The sequence below is a fragment of the Platalea leucorodia genome, assembly GCF_965183815.1.
Source record: "Platalea leucorodia genome assembly, chromosome: 6".
NCBI lineage: Eukaryota > Metazoa > Chordata > Aves > Pelecaniformes > Threskiornithidae > Platalea > Platalea leucorodia.
The window spans coordinates 13,924,249-13,947,486 of record NC_138828.1 but is presented as its reverse complement, the minus strand read 5'-3'; the positions used below and the strand labels follow the sequence as shown (position 1 = coordinate 13,947,486).

Genomic DNA, 23,238 nt, shown 5'->3' with positions numbered 1-23,238 from the left:
TTAGCGCTCTGTTTTTTGAATACAGGCAGAGGATAAAGTAGCTGGAAGGAAGGAGGCAACCCATATCCCTGGAGATTTCAGGGGCTCTCTTTTTTCATGCCTCACCAGGTGAATAGTGGAGGGATGCTCAGAGGGCGGCCAAGACAGGAGAGCCCCTGGAAGTGCCCTCTGGAGCAGCCCTGCAGAGGCCGTGCTGGGCGCCCCGTATTCGGGACAGGGGGCACACACAGCTACCAGCCAGCCCCTGGTACCCTGAATACCACTGAATCAGCCTGGGGAGCGGGGGGCGTACGTAGCACCAATTTCCAAGAAGACTATGCAGTCGTGCTCAAAATAACTGGGCCTGCAAATCAGGATTTAGTCCCTGAAATGTGACTGCTGTGCCTATAACCCAGGGTGTGGCAGAGGGAAGCCCAAGCTGAGTTATTTACACCACCAAGAGGTGTTACAGGAGTTTGGCCAACAGTCTGGTTTGTGCTTCGCTGCAGCAAATGAAATGACATCCGTATCCAGGATCAGACCCACTCGTGATCAGGACTGGGAGTTACACTAGCTTAACTGTAGTTTCTCTTGTTCTTTGCGAGGAGAGCACAGCTGGGAGCCGTGGATAAGATGCGGCTTCTGCTAGTGACTTCTACAACAGCGAGGTTGGACCCTTAGTAGGAGGGGGCCAAGGAGATCTTAAGGGAAGCAAGAAAGGGGATGGGATTCTTGCAGCTGCAGAAAGATTAGGGTCAGAATGGAAGTACTTTACAGATACGTATTTGTCTGTAGAGATGAAACCAAAATACTGTGTTAAAAATTCAGTTCTTCAGATTTAGATTTATTTAGATCTAGGTGCATCTGTACAGTTTTTCTCATGCCGTTCCGTCTTTAGCTATTGTGCATTGGTCTCTCATTGAGCATTTGAATATAAAAGGTATCGAGGCTAGCTAGGAAGATCTTTAATTGTCAGGTTTTCCCTTTTTCACTGTACATTATGAAAAAAATGCAGTAAGGAAATGTGAACACTGGGCTAGAGGAGGTCACCAATAATCTATGCACCTGCCAATCCCATTAGCTCCTTTGGATTTTGCACTGTATGGGCCTAAAGGAAATATGGCCTAAAAATAGCCGTCCAACTTTATGAAAAGGAGTCAGCCAAACCTTCCTTCAGCCGAGCCGCAGCTGCCTGAGCATTTTGAGCAGCGGTAATAGAAAGCTGCAGTATGGGAGCTCTTTCCTTTCCTCAGGAGACTCGGTTTTACAAAGGATGAAGAATGATGGATGAGAGACCTGCCCTGTTTTCAGTTAAATAACTTCTAATACCACCTAAGAGGAAACAGAGAGATTCTGTCATCCCCATCAGCATTGCAGATACGTGCAGAGCACAGCCTTGGTTTGGTGGCTGGGATTTTCAGAGTCACCCGTACTCTGCCACTTACTGTTATTTTTTCAGATCAACATGTAGCTTTGCATTGGCACTCTGGGACACGGTCAAATTCACGGTGACAGTAGGGCTAACGGTTATATTAATGAAGGGCGTCATTCTTTGCAAACAGGTCTTTTTTTCTTAATAACTTCAAGGGGGCTTTTCTGAGGTTTGCATTTTTCTATTCCAGGTTCTTTTTAACATATTGAGATAATGAAATTATAAGGATGAAAGTGGGGGTAGGGGGGACCCAACTCAAAGTCTGCAAAATAATTGCTGCATTTTTTCAAAAAGAAATCTGTAGTCTTCCTTCACGTTAGCGATAGCTCAAACAAGGCACCGCAGCTGAGTGGCAACTGCACCAATTAGCAGTGCTGCTGTTGGTTTGTGAATTGCATGTGAAATGTAGAATTTGTCCAGAAGTGCTAATGCAAATTGCTCAACAAAAATGTGCCCTCTGTGTCAAGTCTTTTCACTTGTTCTGACACACTGATGTCTTCCCAGATTTCTCTGATCGGCAGATCCCTCTCTCAGTTGACAGCTACCAGAGCTCATAAAGTAATGGAAATATTTCTTGTTGCCATTAGCTGGGTTTCTGCAAAGAGGGCTACAAGCTACTGCTGGGACCGGTTGCTTGCTATACAACATAATTTTGACTTTTATTTATAGGGTGTGGGACTCCACATTTCTAGAATGAAGTGCTAAAAGCCCAGTAAATGTCTAAGATTTTACCTGCACAGAAGTTCAAAGACCCGGTTATCTGCCATGACAGTAATTTGGTCACTTTGCATGTGTTCAGCATCCTCTGTTATTGTATACGGTGATAACCTTTGTGCCTTACCGTATGAGGCTGAGTTACAATTGCCGTGGGAACTGTAACTTAGCATTTCCTGACTTTTTCAGCATACGGTATCTCATCCTAATATTGTGTCCTTTAGAAGAAGTGGAGCAAGGGCACATGGAAATGTTGGTGTTCTCGCACCTACAGAATATAAAATAGCATATTTAGCTGTACGCAGATTTAAGTTGTATTTGTAACTGCTTGCGCTATGGTGGGTAGCACCTCTGAGTCGTAGTCACAGTTTAGGAGTGCCATGGTGCTAGGCTCCCTGCAGATGCAGGATGTAAATATATTTCCTTCCCCCTAAATACTTCCAACCTAAGTGTAAGCTAAGAGATAACACAGGGAGACAAACACACCAGGGAGTACAAGGAAACAGAAGAGACTGCTGGACATCATGGAGACAGGAATTTCTGCAAATGTAACTATACTGGGGGCAGAGTTCAGGGTCAGCTTGGTATGATTTTGAGAATCTCCTCCCCGAAATGAAATCCAGCAGGGAGAAAAGCGTGAAGGCACTTCCAGCTAAAATGCAATATGTGGAAAAGAGTGGGTCGTGATGGGAAGTCTCAGCGATGAATGAGAGATGATACGTGAGGTGGCATATGCTGCAGCTGGATTTGAGAGCAAGGGAGGGGGCTGAAATCCAAAAGAAGGGGAAGCCAAGAGAGGGTTGCAAAGAGAGAGATGGCACAGCCGAGATGACAGGCAAAGAAAACGGCCCGGGCAGCAGTGCTCTGGCTATCTGCAAGCAGGGTAAGATTGCAACCGTCAGGGTGCAAGGCGATGAGAGCCTGGCTGTGGGACTCTGCAGGGAGGGTTGAGGGAAAGATGACAACCAGGTTATGGGCTGAGTGACAGCCAAGTGATGGTGGTGTCCACGGGGACTGAAGAAACAGAAAGGAGAGGAGACCTAGGGAGTAGGATGCGAGCCTGCTTTGAGCTTGAGCTGACAGATATCCACAAGATGATCCCAGAGGCAGGGCATGAATTTAGTCGGACCAGACGGTAACTGGCCAGGGACAGAGGTAGGTCTGTGAGTTGCTGGTGTAGAGAAGGTCCTTGAATGTGTACGGAGAGTCAGCTTGCTCAGAGATCTGAGTGAGAGGGAAAGGAGATGAGGGACGAGGATGCAGACCCACAGAACGGCAGCAAGTGGGGAGGGTGAGTGGCGACGAACTAGTCCGAGTAACACTGAGCAAGCAACTGAGGGTGCTGGAGTCAAGTAGGAGCAGTGGGAAAGGAGGACCAGATTTCCAGCGGAGTGTGGTCAGCGGCGCCGAAGGAGCTGACAGGCTGTGGCAGCGAGCCTGGCGTAATAGCGCAGAGCTGCAGCCAGACAAAGGATATTAGAGACTCTGTGATATTGGTTTCTGCGACAGGCGAGAAGTGAAAGCCTGTTTGGAAAATCATCTATGTTGGAGATGGAGACTAAAATCATATAAATCATAGGCAGCACACTCGATAAGCTTAGAGATGACAGTGAGAAGAGAGATAGGGTGAGAGCTGGAGAGTCACTTGGAGTCAAGGGTTGTTTGGATTTTTTTTTTAAAAAGCATGAAGATAAAGCATGCTTGTGCTGTGAGGGGAGGGAGCGAGAGGAGAGCGAGATACAAAGAAGAAGGAGGCAGATGGGGGCAAAAGAGATGAGAAGACGGGACGCAGCGAGGTTGCCGGGACAAGCAGAAGGGCAGGGGACCACTGATGAGGCCACTGCCGCTGTGGCCAGGAGGGGAGAGCCGGGCAGGACGCGAAGGAAAGCAAGCGGGGGGAGAGGGAGATTGCGTCTTGCTCTGTTAAGTCTCTCATGGGAGAGATCGACACAATCCTGTGCGAAGACCCATCTCCAGTGAAGGCGGGAGAAGGCAGGGCTTGAGGAGTCAGTCCAAGGCTGCAAAAAGGCAGCTGGGATTGCAGCTGTGAGGGATAGTTAAGCTGGCGAACATGAGTGTGCATTAGCAAGATGGCAAAACAGAAGGAGGCAAAAAAGCATTCGTGGTGTGGAGGAAGTTAAAAAAAAAAAAAAAAAAAAACCAAAAAAAGGAAGTTTAAAGTTTAAGAGAGAAGTAATTGTCTCAGAAGAGGTACCAATGATATCCAGAAAGCCTCAGAAGGCAGGAATAAGGGCTTGATCAGCAAAGGAAGCTATGCCTTAGAGACCTGGAAGTCTGGGGATAAAGTCTGTACTGCCAAAGGCTGAGCTGAGTTAGGCCTTGCAAAATAAATTAATTCAATAGTAGAGTTTTCCTTAGCCATATAAATGAAGGAAACCTCAGAGAGCGGGGAGGAACCATGCAGTGAAGAGCACGGCAAGGTTAAAGACAACCTAGGCATAGCCCAAATCAAAATACCTTGTCTCAGTTTTCACTAGGGCTGGTGAGATTGAATGTCAAAACAAAGGCCAGGTGGCTCATGGAAACACAAAGACCATGTCCAAGGTGGAAGAAAAATCAAAAGAGTTTCAAGTACTGGGAGCAGGTGATCTGGGTAGCCTGGATTCAAGGATGTTAAAAGAACTAGCTCGTGAAATCATGGACCTGGTGTGCCATCCCAGCCACCTCCGCTTACCATCGGCTAGTTATTTGAAACCACAGCAAAGATAATGTGCTTTGGTGGGCAGCTGCAGCGGAAGACCACTTCCCTTGGTCTTGCCGCCTACCTTTTGGAAACACTTGGCTCTCAATTTTAGACTGAAATACCACCTGCAGAGAGGCTGCATAGACAAGCGCCTGTAACCAAAGATGAGGGAGTTACTCCAACTCTTTGAAGTCGGTGTCAGACAGGGGAAGATCATGGAATAAATGCATGAATTTGTACAGATGACCATTCCTCATACGCACCAATACGTCTGCTTTGGTGCTTTTATCAGTCACGCTCATTTTCTGCCAGAGCCCAGCAGAAAACGGAGGTACCGCATGTACGTGGCACGCTCTCCCTCTGCGTTTTTTATGGGCACGGAGCAGAAAGAAGTCCTCGCTTCACCCGGGTCCTTCTGGAGTATGACCTCCCTCCCACGAGGGCACGATGTGAACGAGCTAGAGAAGAGGAGTATTAAAGGAACAGTTGTGCTCTGCAGATTGTTCACTTGCAAAGCAAGTCTGGCCAGGAAATACCAATAAAGATAATGCAGCTTTACTGTGAGCACCAGAGACATGGCATACGCGCTCCCCGAGCCCTCGCCGCATCTCTGCCGGGCCAGAAGCCAGCGATGTAGCCGGTGACAGTGCAGGGGAGGTCCCTGGGGGCATGCGGAAAGAGGGCTACTTTGTGGAGAGCCCCAAACCTTTGCTCTAAATTTTTCTGTGGATTATTTTTTTGCCTTGGCAGAAGCAACGGCATGGGGCAATTGTAGCCTCATCCCAGTTTTTGAGGTAAGGTGCCTTCTGCATATGGGAAGGAGAGCATATGGCCCACTGTGTTTATTTCTCAGCCAGGATTCTTTCAGGCTTGGCAAATTACATGCTGCTTGCTGAGGAGCAACACAAGTGCCAAGTTTGAATTTCTAAAAATGAAAGGGATTTCATTTATCACAGCACAGAAAAAAGGATCTGAAAAACGCCCTTAAGTGTGAAAAATACCTTTTGTTTATGCTCAAACAAAACAACCAAGGGGAAATTTAACAAAATTTCACCTAGAGTAAAAAAAAAATACTCTGCAATTGTCTGCAGGAGACTTCAGGCAGCTTCTGCCAGGCGTGAGCTAGAGCCAGGCTCCGTGAAATACCTCAACAACCGGCGAACTCCATGGGGTACAAGGTGATAATGTGGTACAGGCTCAGGCCATTAGAAGGAAAGGGGCTGCCTGGTAATGGGTTAGTGTTTGCTGCTAGAGAGCTCCATTAGAGCATCTTTTCCTCATACTTTTGCTTTTTCCAGGCCCCACATTTTTCCCTGTGTGTGCTAGAAGCTTTTCTTTCTCTTATAGCATTTATTTTTATTGTGTCATTTTCCCTCTGTTCCCCCTTTTCAGTGGCCCTGTGCGACTGTTTGTTTAAACCATTTGCCTGCTTTCATCTTCCATTTTTCTTCTCTCCCCCTTCCCGGGGGCTCTCTAGCCGTGATTATCCTTACGCTTCACATTAGCTTTCCTCCCTCCTGCTCCAGGATGGACTCGAACGGCGCATTGATGAAAGCTAAAACCTTTAGCAGGAGAGTTTCTAACAGGCACCGGCTTGGGGGTCCAGCCGCCTCCGTGAGCTCGGTTCTCGCTCCGCTTTGCTCCCAGACCAGCTTCCAAAGCCCCGGGAAATTTGACAAGACGGGGCCAAGCTGGCACCGAGAGGGCGGTCGCAGCCCCTCCGGGGTGGCCTGATTTGTACCTTGGAAAGTCCTCAGCCATGCCTGTGGTAGAAGGCAGCGAGGACAGGGTGTGGAAAAGCTAACGTGTGGGCTGGCTTTTCAACTCTCTCCTCCCGCCTTTTGCTCCCCGAAGGTTGCTGCTTGCTTTCAGAGTGGTAGGGCGCGCTGTGAAATGCCATGATGGCACAGCTTCACGCAGCAGTCTTTGAGGGGAGTAATTACAGCCTTCATAATATGCATAAAATATAAGGTTGGGCACTTGGTGTTTCTTCAAATCCTCGCCCTCCTTCCCTGCTCAGGGGCTGGAGCTCAGAAATCGGTGCTGCGGGAAGGTGTTGGAGAACACGGCTGCGGGGACGGTGCCAAGAGGCCAGCTAGGGGCTGGCTTTGCGGCACGTCGGCAGCCCCCTCAGGCCTCTTGCCCCGAGCCACTAATGCCAGGTGGCTGCTCCTCAGGGAACGGAGGGCTGCTCCAGGTTCCTGCAGGGCGGGAGCTGTACGTGGGAGTAACCTCTGAGTAACCGATGCGCTGTAAAACCACACCCGGGCTTGCCGCACAGAAACTTGTCTGTGCAGCCGTTCCCTCTGCGGGTCAAATTAATGGCTTGATTAACCCCATTAGTTCACTCCTGCAAGAAAATTATGTAAAATACCGTTTCACTGGAGCATGAACACTGGTGCAAACGGCTCAAGAGCAGGTGAGACTGCAGAGCGGGCGGATTCATTCCCCTGGCCAGGGCTGCGTGGGAGCGTGAGAGTTGCAAGGGCTCTGTGCCTGCTCAGGTCTCAGCTCCTCTGGGCCAGCTGGTAGCACAGTCACTAGCCCCTGCCGTACACAGCCTGTATGGGCATGCCCACGGGGACTTGCCCTGGGCTGTGAGGTTCATGTCCCATAGGTGACCAAGCGGGTACTAGGGGCTAACCATAGCCTTGCCAGAGGCTCTGCTTGAGCCAGGACTTATAACTCATTAGAGCAAATAAGAAGAGCTCATCTTAATTTTACACTTAACAAATATTTTTATATTTGTATACTTATTTGTCCCTTTCTTTAAGAGATCTATGTAAAAAAGCTATTTTGGGTTTAATTTGGGTTGATCCATTTTTTTCTCCTAAAAATAATAAGACCAATAAAAAATGGCAATTACAAGGAAACTGGTTATTTGAGATAAAGGAACGGTTCTTCCTCAGCGCACAAACCCCACCATTATATCGTTCTGCTCCGTACCTTGGAACTAGCTGGTGAAACTGCGGAGAAACGAAACTGAAAAGCAGGAGTGATTTCCCCTGCAAAGGTTTCTTTCTTGGGGGAGGGGAGAAAACGCCGGAGTTGTTATTTGCAAAAGAGGCAATGAGCCTGTTTTAATCGTGCTGGTTGAAGTTCAGTAGCATTCTGTTGAAACGCTGCGTTTCTGAATCCCACCAGCACCGCTCGGGATGCGCGGAGTCAAACCGCTGTGCCGAAGCAGCGGTGGGTGCATGGGGTGGCAGGGCTTCTGGTGCCACCCGGTAAAACGACGACCCCTTCTGCCTCGCAGTATTTGAGATGGACTTCTGATGGGTTTTTAGCTCTTAAATGGTATTAGAAAAACAGTTGCTCATTTTAGAACCCTTTGTTACCTACTTCGTCACCAGAAATGAAGGAATTAGTCCCTGTGATGAACAAACAAAAATACACAGAATAGTCTGACAGATCCTGTTTGTTCTGTGGAAAGAATAAACTGTATCGAAAACACAGGGAGGAGAGATGCAGGCGAAGGGAGGTGAAAGGAAAACAAATTGGCTGCACGCAGAGGTCTGGTGTCAAACGTCAGAGGGATCTTGTTCGCTCAGATGCTCTATGAAAGACCATGGCAACCGGGGCCGGGGAGAGAGGAGAGGTTCGTAGCCCCTCCCTGAGGCTAGGTGACAGAGGAAATAGGTGAAGCAATCTGCTCCGCAGAGCCTGCTGCCGGAGTCGGAGCCGTACACCGGCATGTTCCGTCCCTTCGTCCTGGACGCTGGCTCTGTCAAGGCAAAAAAAAAAAAAAAGTCCGAAATGAATGGGTTTGTAATTCCCGTAGTCTGTCAGATGGTACCATTCTGCAAAAGGTGGCTTTGGTTTGGGCAGCCTGATTTAGAGAGAGGGATTAAGATCCCTGCCAGACACAATAAGTAACAACATTACAAGGAATTGTATAGAAATATTTCTGGGGGAATACAGGAACGTGCTTTCAGGCTGCTCTGACAACACTGGGTAGAGATGATGTTTTACTGTGACATAGCATATGCAAATGGAGTAATATTTTTGATCCCAGTAATAGGTTGGAGACCCCTTTTTTAACATCTATAGGTACACACCCGCGTACCTAAGAGCCCCCCGCTAAAGGAGCGGTGCCTGTCAGCCTGGCGCGGGAGGGCCGGTCACCTCTGCCGGTGCCCGGGAGCCGCGGCTCAGAGCCGTGCAGAGGTAAGGGCGGGCAGAGCTGTTCTATCACAGGCCATTCAATCGCACCGCTAAGTTGTGTTTGTCCAGAAAGGCTGTCATCCTTGAAGGCATCGAAACGTGGAGATCTGCCATTTCTGATGGGTAATGAAAATCCTAGTGTAAAATTTGATTCTTCTTTCTGATGTGAATCTGTCTTCAGCTTCCAGCCCTTGTATCTGGTTTTGCCTTCTTCACTGGATAAAAGAACTCTTTAAAGGATTCCTTCCCTCGTGAAGGTATTTTTATACGCTATGGTCAAAGCACCTCTCAGTTTTCTTTGTGGTAAGCTAAATGGATTGAGCTCTTTAAGTCACTCACTGACAGGCGCTTTCTGCCTCAAATCATTTTTGTGGCTTCCTTTTCTGCTCTGACTCTAAAATGTAGATGTCTGATTGTATACATTTTTCTAGTATCGTTCTTCTAATGCAGTATGCAGGATAAGCCACCTCCTGGCTTCTGTTTGCTCTTCCGCTCTTTGTATATTCAGGGATTGCATTAGTTCACATCCCACAGAACGGCACAGCCAGCTCACGTCTGATTGTCCGTTTGGCACATTAAGACCCTGCTTTCAAGTCTCTGCTTCCCTCAGCTTTTTGGGAAACGCTTTGTTCCCAGATGTGGAATACCCGTCCTCCGTCGATTGTTGCCTGGATCAGCCCCCTTTTCCCTGGGGTCCCGCTCTGCCGCCCTGGCCTTCAGCAGGAGCAGAGCCAGCTCACCCTGTCCGTGGGCTCTGATCATCAGGCTGTGCAGGGAGGGCAGATGAGTAGGCTTGGCCGGTCCCTGCCTGTGCTTACCCGCACCCAGCTGCCCCGCTCTCGGGGCATCAGCTGGTGGTCGTTCTGCTTGTTCTGAAAGAAAATGGTGTGATGGCTTTTAGCTGTAGTTGGGAGATTGAATGGCATGCGGAAGGAATAATTCACTGCATGATAAGGAAGACGCATACAAGATTTGAGACAAAGAGGAAAATACCTTTTCCGCTCCCCTTCGTTCTCTTTTTGAAGTCACTTATGTTTAATGTGCATAACTGTACATATATGCATACACATCACCCCTGAACTCCTGCGGAGGATCCCCTCACTCTGGTAGATCCCTGGAAATACACTGGGAGGACACAGGATTTATGCTCCTATTGCTTAACTAAGGATCAGATTATCAACAGATGGCAACTCCCAAGTAGGTGTTAACTAAGCAGCCAGATCCCTACAGAAGTTCATCTTACTGAGTGCTCTGCACCTATAAAAACCTGCCCAGACGTGTTATGCTGACCTTTTGGAAATTGCACCTCTTTTTTGGCTCCACTGAATGGCAGCTTGGCTCTTCCAATACCTCGTTTTGCTCCCAGGGGCTGAGCACTCGATTCTGTCCCTGGGCCGCTTTAAAAGCGGGTGGCTGAGGATGCAGAGAGAGGAGGGGTCCCGGCAGGGTCCCTGGGAGGCTTAGCCAGGGCCCGCACACGCGTTTGAGCCCGCTCTGCGGCACGGCCGAGTCAGGGGAAGAGGCCTCGGCACCGTTTGCCCTGGCGTAACCGGCCCCTCGGTGGGGACCTCGCGGCAGAGCTGCAGCTTCCCTGTTCCCGGCTGGAGCGCGTGTAACTCTGCACGAGCCGCCGTTATCAGGGGCGAGCTGTTTGCAGCCTGCGCGTAGCACACGGTGGCTTTGGGTGGTGTTGAAAATAGCCAGAGTGAAACTCAGAAGTCACACAGTACCATCTTCCCAGATGTAACAGGCTGATGAGAGACAGGCTGAGAATAGAGCTCGTGTTTCCCATTCCAGGACATCTTGTCACTCTTTCAAGGACTACATGCCTACACCCGTACAGGGCACCCCCACACGCGCACAGGGCCCTGGGGGAAGGAGCTGGGTTGTCCCCTTGCTGCTGCGGATCCCCGGGGGATCCCGCCGGAGCGGTGGCAGCCTGAGTCACCCGGTGAGTCAGGCTGTGGGCATGGGCGCTGTCAGCTGTGGAGGTGACGTGCAGCCGGTTAGCTGGGGTGCTGATGAGGGTGTCTGGAGAGTGAAGAAGCAGCAGTACCGGTTGGCGGGGAAAGGAAAAGGCAGAGGCAGGGCAGAGGGTGTAGGAAGGAGAAAGGGATGGCAGGGAATGAGGAGGAGGAGCGGGAGGTCTAGGAGCAGAGGAAGGCTCAGGGTGCAGTAGGGGGATGAGGGAGCTGGGAGGCAGCATGGGAGCAAAGAGCATTGTCAGTGAAGCTTGGATTAGTTTGGTTTTGAAGCTCTGTAACTGTGCAAGCGCTGCACTTAGCCTGAGTCGCTCGACTTGGTGTTCGGCTCCTGTGGTGAGACTGCATCTGGGCCTGGAGCAGGCATGGTTTGTAAGAGGCAGCCACGTAGAGCCCAGCGTTGCTTCTTTCATCAGCAGTTCCCTGCCACACGCGTGTACCCCCCAGCCCACTTCCAGGCTTCACCTCCGTGCCGCACCTCCAGAGGGAACACGGGAAGGAGGGTGGGTGTGCACACCCGTGGCCAGAAGCCCACGGGGCCCCGTGTCGCTGCCAGGACTGGGCAGGGCCGTACAACCCCTCCTCGGAGGTTAACAGCAGCAGTGCCAGGCTGCAGGGGTGCTCCTGGTACAGAGCCCTGCTCCCAGGTGCTAGGGAGCGTTTTCCTGCCTGCAGAGACCTTTTGCCTGGGCTATGCTCCTGTTTTTGGGACACGCAACCCAGGGCTGCTCCTGGTGATGTCAGCGGGGCCTTTCATCATTGGTTGCAAAGAGCTTTCGCCAAAAAAATTGGAAAGGAGAAGAAATATTCTGGGGGGAGGGTGGTGTTCTGGCTTGATGAAGAAGGCCTGGCTTTAAACCTGTTATTAATACTGGAAACAGAAAGTTTTCACTATGAGTAGGTAAATTCTTGTACCTCAAAATGACTAAACACATGTCGTGGTTTAACCCCAGCCGGCAACTAAGCCCTACACAGCTGCTCGCTCGCTCCCCCCCGGTGGGTGGGGGAGAGAATCGGAAGAGTAAAAGTGAGAAAACTCGTGGGTTGAGGTAAAGACAGTTTCATAGGGAAAGCAAAAGCCACGCACGCAAGCAAAGCAAAACGAGGAATTCATTCACCACTTCCCATGGGCAGGCAGGTGTGCAGCCAGCTCCAGGAAGGCAGGGCTCCATCACACGTAACGGTTACTTGGGAACACAAACGCCATCATTCCAAATGTACCCCCCTTCCTCCTTCTTCCCCCAGCTTTCTATGCTGGGCATGACACCATATGGTACGGAATAGCCCTTTGGTCAGTTGGGGTCAGCTGTCCCAGCCGTGTCCCCTCCCAACTCCTTGCGCACCCCCAGCCTGCTCGCTGCTGGGGTGGGGTGAGAGGCAGAGAAGGCCTTGACTCTGTGTAAGCACTGCTCAGCAGGAACTAAATCACCCCTGTGTTATCAGCACTGTTTCCAGCACAAATCCAACACACAGCCCCATACTAGCTACTATGAAGAAAATTAACTCTACCCCAGCCAAAACCAGCAGAACACACAACGCTGGAAGTAACACCTTGGTGCTAATCTTTGTATTTCCTCCAGCTGCTGCGCAGCGCAGGGGGCTCATCTCAGCTGGCGGGGCTCCTTTCAAAGCTTTCTTCCTTTTCAGACTCTGGAATTAACTCATAACGTAACACGATACAGAGCAGAGTGCCGTCCGCGGCACTGCCGATGGGTGAACAACGCGTCCCTTGGCCCTGCCCGTGTGCGCCAAAGAGCCAGGACAGTAGCTCTGTATGAGATTGTTTCGAAGGCGGCCGAGCGAGGACTGGGGCTGCAGCCCCAAAGGCAGGCGCGCGCTGGGGCCGGGCGGAGGAGGCTCCCAGTGGCGTCACTCACGGCGTGCCCTTTGGCTCCCGGGTTTCCCCCCCTTTTCTTTTCCCCCATAGCGGCTGCAGCAAAGGCTCCATTATTTGGCAGTGCGGCGTTGCTTTTGTCTATAAATGGAAGCAGTTGGCCCATCTCCCAGTATAACACAAGATAGTCCTGTGCATCAGTTATGCAATCTGTAGCTTGATGACTTCATCAGAAGTAGGGGGAGGGCCAGGGGGTGGTAGGAAAAAGCCTTTACCGTCAGCTCTGCTGGAGACAGCTGGTGCCTGTGTCCCCCCCAAGCAGAGAAAGCGGGGGCTCACGGACAGGGGTGGGCGAAGGGGCTCGGTGCGAGGGCAGCGAGGGATCGGGGCGGGTGGGTTTCCCGACCCGGGCTGCGGGAAGCCTCGGCAGCTGCCACAGCCCTCGCCCTGCAGGGACCGCGCTTGACCAGGTCGTGAAGGGCAGCGTGAGGCGGGAGCGGGGAGGGAACTTTGAAACCAGGACAGATGTTAAAAAGAGAAAGAACCTAAATATCGGAGCGCTGCCTTTCAGCAGAGAGCCCTTCAGGGAATATCTGTGCAAAACAGAGGTGCGGACAAATGGTGTTTTCTTGTTATTTCCTCAGAAGGGTCCTTGAAAACCTGACCTTCGTGCAGAAAGGCTGATCCTAATTTCCCAAGCTACACTCCAGCATTGATCTTAACCCTTTCATTGACTGGGTTGAGGTGGGTGTCGTAAGATTACTTTTCTATACGTTCCCGATCATACCGTCATTGACATAACTCGAACCGTCAAGGAAGCAGATGAACCTAGATCTCGCCCCGGCATGCTTTGCGCAAGGGATCCTAAAGGGATGTAGGTCCTTTCCCTCCAGTTAGTGTTTCTGAATGAGCACCCGTCTCTGTAAAACAACTGCAGAGGTTCTAAGGAGCAAAGGTTGAGGCCGGTGCTGCCAAGCCAGCAGCCCCCCGCCGCGCTCACCCCGGCCAGCCGGAGCCATAACCACGGCGTTGCTCACCGCTCCGGCGGCCGGGAGAGCCGGGTGCGGCGGGCGAGGGCGGGCTGTCCCCCGGGGCCGCGGCTCCCCCGCGCCGGCCGAGCCCGGCCCAGGGCAGCTCGGCGCTGCGCCTCCGGCCCCGGCAGCGCGGCCGCGCTCCCGTCCCGCCCGGGGCCGCGCGTCCCGCTCCGCCGGCAGCGCCGTGCCCGCGCCGTGCGGGCCGGGCGGCGGGCGGGCAGCGACACCTGCCGGCGGGCGGCGGCGGCGCCGGCGCCGGTGGCCGCCGCCTCCCGCGCAGGGCGGCAGCCGCCGAGGTCAGGGCCCGGGCCAGCGGCTGCGCCTGGGGCAGGGCCGGCGGAGAGGGGAGCTTTGAGAGTCGCCCCCCCGGGCCTTCTGTCGCTGGGTTTCCCCAGCACTGCAGGGCAGCAGGCTGGGTTACAGACAGAAGGAGAAAGCGGGGTGGGTTTAGGGAAAGGCGTCGGTGGCGTCGCGTGCCCCGCGTCCTTTCAGCTGCATGCTTTTGCTCTCTTGCTGCGGGACGGAAATCTTAAATAAACACACGATGTGACTAAATCCTGAGATTCTGCTGCAGTGAATGCTGCCGGCTCCCGCTATTCCTTGTGTGCGCCGAAAACCTCGCCTCCTCAGTCCAGAGGACTGTGTGAAACTGCCGCCGTGGAGAAAGGGAAATGGAGAGAAAATATATTTCTCATCTCCACAATGAGGGAGGGAAAGTTTGGAAAAACACGACTCCAAAGTTACGTATCCCAAATAAAAATAAACCTAGTATGCAACTTTGTTATTTTATTACTAATGATTTGTAAAGTGCTCTCGCTTTATCTGAGGGGGCTTTGAACTCCAGGAGAAAAGAGGAACCTGCTGCCTGCTGCCCGTGGGGAACAGCCCATGGCTTGGTCACAAGCCACAAGCATCTTTCCAAGGACTCGTACTTTCTTCAAGCTCCACTCTTCACCCGCAGACTCAACGCTTCTTGTTAATGATCCACGATGGTCCTTGCCCATGCAGCACCCCGAGTAACGAGGCCCTCTCTCTCTCTTTGCACAGGAGCAGCATCAGGTGGGATTGTCTCGGACCACGGGGCCTATGCAGCCTTCTGTCCCACCGGGCTCCAGCAGCGTGGTCACAGGCACAAGCTCCGGGGGTCCCTTCCTAGGAAACCAACCTCAGGCGGCCATCATGAAGCAGATGCTGATCGAGCAGAGAGCCCAGCTCCACGTGATAGAGCAGCAGAAGCAGTTTCTAAGAGAGCAAAGGCAGCAGCAGCAGCAGATCCTAGCAGAGCAGGTACAGTATCCGTTTGTCTCAGGCACTGCAGTGCGCGCTGGTACGAGAGCATGAGCGCTAGAGGCAGTGCAACGCCAGCCCTTCCTTTTATATTTGATAATTCCCTCTCTGTGGTTCCTATCGTGATGTTTCAGCAACGGTTATCAAAGAAGAGGCATCTGCCTCAGTCTTACCATTAGCTTGGCAAATATTACCCACGTTCCCAGCGGTGGGCTTGCCAGTCGCATGGGATTTTAGACACTGGAAAAGTTAGCTCTTAACCTGGTATCTCGTGGTGCATTTGTGCTGGCAGAAGCAGGCTCTGCTACAGTTACAGTTGCTGGTGCTCTCCCCTACCTCTGGCTATGGTCTTGCACTGGCAAAAGCTACGTACAGCCGTGCAGTGATCTGGGACAAAGAACTGACGTGGGTTAGCAGTAACCTAGCAAAGAAAAAAAGTTAGCATTTGCCCAGATCAATCCCTTAACCTGGTTTATCACGTACCAGTACGAGCAAGTACGTTGGCACAAGGGAGAGGCAGCATCAAGGCGGGAACCAGACGCTGAAGTGGGAGAAGAGTAAAACCACCTCTCGCAGTGGCAGTGTGGAACTGCTGCGTTGGAGCCTGTCACCTGGCTTCTGGAGCTCTCGGGCTTTGCGATACGGATGTTAAATTACCCAGTCTGAATGGTGACGTCTTATGCGTGTTTAACTTAGCTGTAGTTTAAAAGCAACCTAGGGGAAAGTCGGTGGAAAGTCACACTGTTCAGTTCCTATAAGCTCATACCCAAGTTTAAACTTGCACCCCCTTAACGTTACCTAAATAACGTTCTGATAGGTCAGTAGTTGCTTTAAGCTTGGCTTCACCTCTCTGGCTGGGGAAATACAGTTTAAGACCTGGGGTCTGCTTTAATTTGTGTTAGAACTCGTGCATGTAGTATAACCACAGAAATACTGATAGCCTTCCCCTCTTCTCATGGTCCTTCTGAGAAAGAGAAAAATTCACCCCCAACGAAGAGGAAGGATGCTCCTGGAAACATTCAGGACAAAGATGCGTAAATTGGTTCAGGGGTGAACAAGTGAGGAAGAGCGAGGATGCAGGAATGTTCCCCCGTCGTGGATTAGGCTAATTCAAGTGTGTAAACCCAAGAGCCACTCACTGACCTGGCTGCTGAAGGCAAGCCTAAAAGGGTTGCAAAACCACAAGGCTGAGGCTGTCAAGTGTGCTGGCATAGATGAGAAGTGACAAAGTCACAGTCCTCAGGCTCCTAGCTTTTGGGTGGTTTGTCCCTAACGAGGTTCCCTTTATCTTTTTGATAGTTTGTAACGCGTATTTATGAACACAGGGATTAGTACTTGCTTCTTTCCCATCTTTGCTGTTCTCATGCCTTTGTTACGCATCATGTTTTTGGGCAGAGTGTTTGTACAGCTGCAGATGAAGCACCAAGACACGTCCTTTCAGTAAGCGCTTAGTCGAGCATACCCTAGGCTTTGAAAGCTCTGGTAAACACACCCTTTGTTTTTATCATCAGCCCTTGATTCTGGTTTAGGTGCATGAGTGTTCATAAAAAAATGACCACAGAGGAGCAGTGTGGGCTGGGTCAAGGGAGGGAGGCATTTTGCAGTCACCTGCTCCCCAGATATCATTCCCTGAAGCACAAGAGGAACTGTGCCTCAGTAGCCGTTTCTGTTTTGGCTCGGGAATGGCCCTAGGCCGCAGTGATCAGCTCAGGATGCAGCTGAGTGTTTTGAGTGCAGAGGTGGAGGAAAGTCTTGTACCAGGAACACAAACCCCTAGACCTCGGCAGGGCTGGGGGAAGGAAAGAGTGCGTGGCTGCAGTTGCCTTTAGGCTTAGATGAGCAAAGTGATTTCGCATCCCTCCCTCTCCTTTCAGCTGTCAGAAGAGAGTTAAGTTCACACTGTAGAGGTCAAGATGAAGTGGTTCTAAGTAAGGAGAAACGATGTTAGCCTCAGTGCGTATTCCTTTTTGAACCAAAAGGAGTCCATGTGCTGAGTAGCCCAAGTGCTCTCAGGAGGACTCTTCAGATGACTTGTCTCTCCAGAACAGCTGGCTAGATAAGAAACGCTGCAGTTCTGCTGCAGTACTTTTGCCGCCAGCCCCTGTCTCAGCTCGCTAATTAATTAATCACCTTTTTCTCTTCTGCTTTCTTTCCCTCGTTCATTTTCAGCAGTTGCAGCAGCAGTCACATTTGCCTCGGCAGCATCTGCAGCAACAGCGGAGCCCGTATCCAGTGCAACAGGTCAATCAGTTCCAAGGTAAATGTCAAATTCTTTTTCCTATATTGGAGTCAACGTATGCCCCTGTAGCGGGCACGTGAAAGTTCATGCGTTTCATGAAGGCCAGAGTTTAAGCAGTGTGCCAGAAGAGGAAGACGGGCTGTTGCACGCTTGCCCATACCGCATGTTTTACCAAAGGGGAATGCCCAGATTTGTGTGTTTAGTTAAGTTTCTAATTTCCTTTCTGCTCCCCTCAGCGAAAGCTGCATTTTTTTATTTGACATTTGTTTTGCCTCTTTGACATCTGGATTCTATGGATTTATCTTGTTTGCCTCCACTCTCATTATGCTTTTTTTTCTCAGCTAGTGTCTCTCACTGTATCTTGGGTTTACTCCTCTTTATTCCCCACTTTATCTAATTTGATGAGCAGAGAATTTCAGAGAGGTCATCCTTATCTGGAGAAGTGACTGATAAATGTCAGGTGTGGGAAACACAGTGAAATATCTGAGACGTAAATGGAGATTTTTTAATGATCTCAAAAAAAGCAAGTATTATTTCGATGTGCTCGCAGATAACTGAAGAATGCAAGTACAATCATTTTGGCTTAGGAAAAGAAGTTAATTCTGAGCTTTTTTAGGCGCAAAGCATCAGCTGAATGTCTTCGCTAACCATGGATTCTAAATAGACATGAACCGAACGTGCACTTGCGCTGTATATTCATGACAGCGTCACATAACTGCAGCAGAAAGCAAGGGAGGCAAGCATATTGCAGTGCTCATAGCCAGGAAGGGAACAGGCAGCCAGATCTGCTGGTATATATCAGGGTGGCTCCTTCTAATCGCCTTCTCATTTTTATCCTTGGCAGCATAAATTCTGTATGAAATGATTTTGTTCCCCCAATAATTCATGTGCAAAATCAAAAGGTATGTGTGCGCACTGCCATGCATTGAGATGCACACGCAAAGTCTTTCTGCGTTAATGCTTCTTTGAAACCTTGCCTTCGTATGTATTATTTAAAAGAAATGGAGAAGAGAGTTTAGGCTAATCTGACAGAGCAAGGAATTAATTTTCATAAATGAGCTAATTTAAATATAAATATTTCACCATTTTTCCTATTTAGTCACAAGAATGTAATCCAGTGCAGTGGGTTATGCGTAAATGAGACCAGAAGGTGGCCCAAAATCTTAAAACCTGTTGTATCTCTCTTTTAACTACTCCTTGTCTGCTCTCCTGTCTCTTATGCTAAGCATGGTAGTTAACAAAAGTAGTATGTGAACCACTTGCTGGCAGTGACCCCTTTGGAGGTTTTCAACTGCTATTTTCAATTAAAAAATAGCTAAAGATGCATTAAGTAAATTTTTAAGATTATCTGTATCTTAAGCACTTGCTGGAGTCATTGTAAAAAAAGACTGCTTCTAATCGTGGAAGGAGGTGATCTAAATTAAGAAAAATCAAGGGGACCCCAGTGCCGATCATTAAGAAAAGGGTTTGATAGCATGGATAAAGTAAACGCTGCCACTATATTTGCCCTGTTTAAGTGAGATCCAGATGGTCTCTCTTCATGCTACAAAACATTTCATTTATCTATATGTTGGAGCTAAAAGCATCCTCCAGAGGCTTGTCCTGCTGCAGCAAAAAGGAGATGTAGCCCTCCTCTGCGCTACGTGCAAAGCTATAGAAATGGCACTGCCTTTATTCATCCCCATTTCTTCGGGAAACCAAGCCAACGTGAGTAACAGGGCCCAGTATTCTCCGTTCTCCACGGATGTCCAGGTATGTTGTCTGCCGCTGAGGGACAACAGCTAGGGGCTGATTTAGGAACATTCAGATTTTGTTGTACAGTTCTCGACTCCTAAAGCAACCGTTTTATATTTACATCTTGCATATAATAGTGTTTGAGCCGGGAGTAGTTGTGTGCCTCATACTTTCGGAGCTTCACCTGCCGAGTACTGTGTTTAGTTCGGTATGGTAGTGACTCAAAACCACAATGAAGCCATGGCATAATCAGAGCTCCGGTAATTGTTTTTAAATAAAAATAGTAAATTCAGAAGCATATTGGCTTCCCAGAAATCGATAGCTTCCCCCAGCCCTGAGAGGAAGACAAAAGCATGGTTCGGTTATCTGCCACGGTGTGGAATTTAACAAGGTTAGGATTTTCTGGTTTCCCATCACTGGCCTAAGGTGGAGTAAAATGTGCTTATAATATTGATTCACTAATACACTCTCCCTGCTTTAAATGTCCACAAAAAACAGTTTTTCTTCTTTCCATAGACTTAATCAGTAACAATGATATAGAAAATCCATTCATTTATGCCTCCTGAGCTATTAAAAAATTGATTGGCCTTCTGAGCCTGACATTTCCATTTTCAAGGCTTACTTTTGAAAGACAATGGAGGTATTTAAAAGAGAGCTTCAAATGGTAAACAAGTTCAGCTGCTTTGCTGCCATTGCAGAAGACCAGTGGAAGCTTTCGCATTTGCTTGCTAGAAGCTGCATTAGCTTATCTGAAGAAGAAAAGTGCTACTGAATCACAGTGCCTGTGCAACTTTGAAGTCTTGGGGACTATTTTTTTTCATGGAGGAGGGTGCACATTGTCACTGGTCCTGGGGAAAAAAATACACACAAAAAGAAAGACTCACGTTTACTTTTGAAAGGGGACTTTGACTCCCAGGTCACTTCTGAAAAATTTCATCTCTGGTCCTAGCAAAGTAGGAGAAAGGCAGGCCTGTTTTAGCCCTGCAGCTCCTGTGGCTGTCTAGCTTAGGTACCCGAGTAGGTTATTGTCAGGGAGGCAACCACGGCTGTAATCATGCATCACGCATGCAAGCGTGTTGCCTCGATTCTTCAAGAACCTGAAGCCATGAATCCCTTTGGGTACGCATCCCAAAATTGTCATAATTGAGAATTACTTAGTGAGTAAATCATTGGCCTTTCAACCTTGCCAGCCTCGTTTTAGGCCTTAAGGGAAATCAGGCTGCTCATCTGCATCGATGGTATTCTCTGCTGAACGGTGTCCCGCTTCGCAAATTGAATGCATCGCACGATCGGCGATTCCTGTTTAGGGTAGCACGTGAGCTGTGTTGACTCTCACCTTCAAGGAGAGGGGCCTTGGCAGGTCAGGACAGAGGCTGCAGCCAGAGCGAGGTGGGGAACGCGTCATCTCTGAACCGCAACTAACGTTAGGCAGCAAGCGCATCTGCCAAGGGTGGATAACCTTCGAGCTCTCTGCTCACCTTCACCTGAAACCGTAATTTATTCACTCAGAAAGCACAGCAATCTGAAATCCTACTGTGATGCAGAAGGCTCCTACAGATTCTCTCTTATGCAAAGACGTGTTAATTAAGATTTACAGGTTTGTGGCTTTTTCTTACCTTCCTCCCTTTTCGGTGTAGGTTCTCCCCAGGATATAGCAGCTGTGAGAAACCAAGCAGCACTCCAGAGCATGAGGACATCCCGGATGATGGCCCAGAATGCGAGCATGATGGCAATGGGTCCCTCCCAGAACCCGAGCACGCTGCCCACGACCGCAGGCCAGTCAGACATGGGCATGGCTCCTTACAGCAACGCCTCTTCCAGCCAGCCGGGAATGTACAGTATGAGCACAGGGATGAGCCAAATGTTGCAGCACCCAAACCAAAGTGGCATGAACATGGCACATAACGCAGGCCAGGGAACGAGGCAGCCTGCCTCTGGACAAGCGGTGGGAATGGTTGGCAGTTTTGGTCAGAACATGCTGGTAAACTCTGCTCTTCCCCAGCATCAGCAGCAGATGAAAGGACCTGTGGGCCAGGTCTTACCCAGGCCACAAGCGCCACGACTTCAAAACCTGATGGGGACTGTCCCTCAAGGAACGCAAAGCTGGCCGCAGCGAGGCTTACAAGGTATACCTGGAAGGACTAGCAGTGAAATGGGGCCCTTCAACAACGGCACAACGTACCCCATGCAGTCTGGGCAGCCGCGGCTGTCCAAGCAACATTTCCCACAGGGGCTTAATCAGACGGTTGTGGACACGAGTGGAACAGTAAGAGCCCTGAACCCAGCGATGGGGAGGCAGTTGATGCAGCCGCTACCTGGGCAACAAGGAGCCAGCCAGGCCAGGCCGATGGTAATGCCTGCAATAAGCCAAGGGGTCCCCACGATGTCTGGCTTTAGTCAGCCTCCGACGCAGCAAATGCCAGGTGGCAACTTTGCTCAGAGCAGCCAAGGCCAGGCCTACGAGAGGAATCCCACTCAGGACATGTCTTACAACTACAGTAATGAAGGAGCAGGGGGGTCATTCTCCAGTTTAGCAGAGGGCGCCGACCTTGTGGACTCCATCATTAAGAGCGGACCAGGGGATGAGTGGATACAAGAACTTGATGAGTTGTTTGGAAACCCCCAGTGAACGGGCTTGTGTAGTCTGGAGCTTTGGTTGTTACGTTTGAAAAAAGAAAAGAGAGGGTTGGATGTTCTCCCCATCCTTGGATTGTTGGGTTTTTGTTTGAATTGGTTTGGTTTGGGGTTATTTTGTTTCCTTTTGTTTTTAATCGTGCAAACTGAGCTGATCTGTAGCCAACTTTGGAAGATTTGGGGGACGATGAAAACATCGGCATCCCAAGACTTCCACCAAGCAATCTCCGTTGTGTGGCAGCACCCACTGTGTGTCTGTGTGGGGCAGGATGGGGAAACTGGAAAAGCCAGGTGATGCCTCTGGTTGGGAAAATTTGGTCTTTCCCCACTGAAACGAGGCTTCATTGCACAGTGGTGTGGGGTGGTCCCGATATCTCCCACCTCACCTAACTGTCAACACTGCAGCTTTCAGGGGAGCAGATGAAAACAGCCGGGAGCAAAGCCTAGAGACGTCTGCGGGCGATTGCACAGGCCCTGGTCAGAAACGGGCTCAACCCCGAGGGTAAGCAAGGTCTCAGTGAGCCACGGCCAGGCCTGCAGGGCCGGCTGCAGGCTGTCGCAAGGGAACGTGCAGGACACGCGTGACAAACCTAAACAGTCACAGGGAGGTCACCATTTTCACCGCGTGAGTGATAAAAGTCCAATAAAAGTGTAGGGGACCATAAATTTGGCAGTGCGGTGAGGACAGTTTGATTATGGGACTGCTGCTGGGGACGGCTCAGTTGCGTGGGTTAACTTACTGAGCTCTTTAGTCCCCTTGGGACGTCCCTGTCGGAGCACTTTGGCACGTATCTGCTGCCCGGGGGTGCAGAACAGCAGCTCCGAACGGTGTCAAAGGGCTAAGAGGTACCAAGAGACATCAGCAGAGGTCCTAAGCGGGTCCTTCTCTCTCCTTCCTCCCCAGTAGGTTTTCAGGTCACTTCCTTCCCCTCCTGTCCTTCAGGGCAAAGCAAGGTGAGCTGGCTGCACTTTTTTTCAGGTGAGCAACAACCGCCACAAAGCGGCAGGCAGGGGAGAGAAAACAGGCGTGAGAAAACGTCCAGGGAGGGTTTGGCACGCAGAGTGAGTTTCTCCTCTCCTCTTGAAAAGTGCAAGGTGGGCAGATAGTATTACCCTGGAGCGTCTGGGCTCTCGATGTGATGTTATATGCAACCTGGTCTTCAGTTTTAAACAGATGTTTGGTCTAATCTCTCTGGTTTGCTGGAATAAAATTCACGGCAGTATTTGAAGAACGGGAACCAATGAAGGACTACTGTAAAGATCATTCATGAATGGGTAAAATAATTGATGTAGTTATTACAAACCTGGGGTCTGCCCAAATAAGCTTTTAGGTAATAGCGCCGTATCACTCTCTCTACTGCGTGGACCAGCCCTGAGCTGCGCTGTAATGAAGTTGTGATGTGTCTTGCACAATATTGAGATGCCAGCTGTTCTGAATGTCTAAAGCAGCGGTTCCCAAGCTGCAGTTGGAGGCTGAGGTAAGCTGCTCTCCAAAACCTGT

General features: G+C 50.1%; 1 protein-coding gene across 2 annotated transcripts in view; it reads left to right on the top strand.

Annotated features, from left to right (window-relative positions):
* The window catches only part of MAML3 (mastermind like transcriptional coactivator 3), a 246,784-nt gene extending 223,902 nt beyond the window's left edge, over positions 1–22,882 (top strand). Inside the window, exons 3-5 of one of the 2 annotated variants that reach the window (XM_082315075.1) lie at positions 14,891–15,130; positions 17,303–17,387; positions 20,741–22,882. In XM_082315075.1, coding sequence (XP_082171201.1) covers positions 14,891–15,130; positions 17,303–17,387; positions 20,741–21,732 — 1,317 coding nt within the window. In that variant the 3' untranslated portion in view covers positions 21,733–22,882. Of the gene's footprint in view, positions 1–14,890; positions 15,131–17,299; positions 17,388–20,740 lie in introns of both variants that reach the window. The other variant, XM_082315074.1, reaches the window with a different exon arrangement.
* The last annotated feature ends 356 nt before the right edge of the window (positions 22,883–23,238 follow it).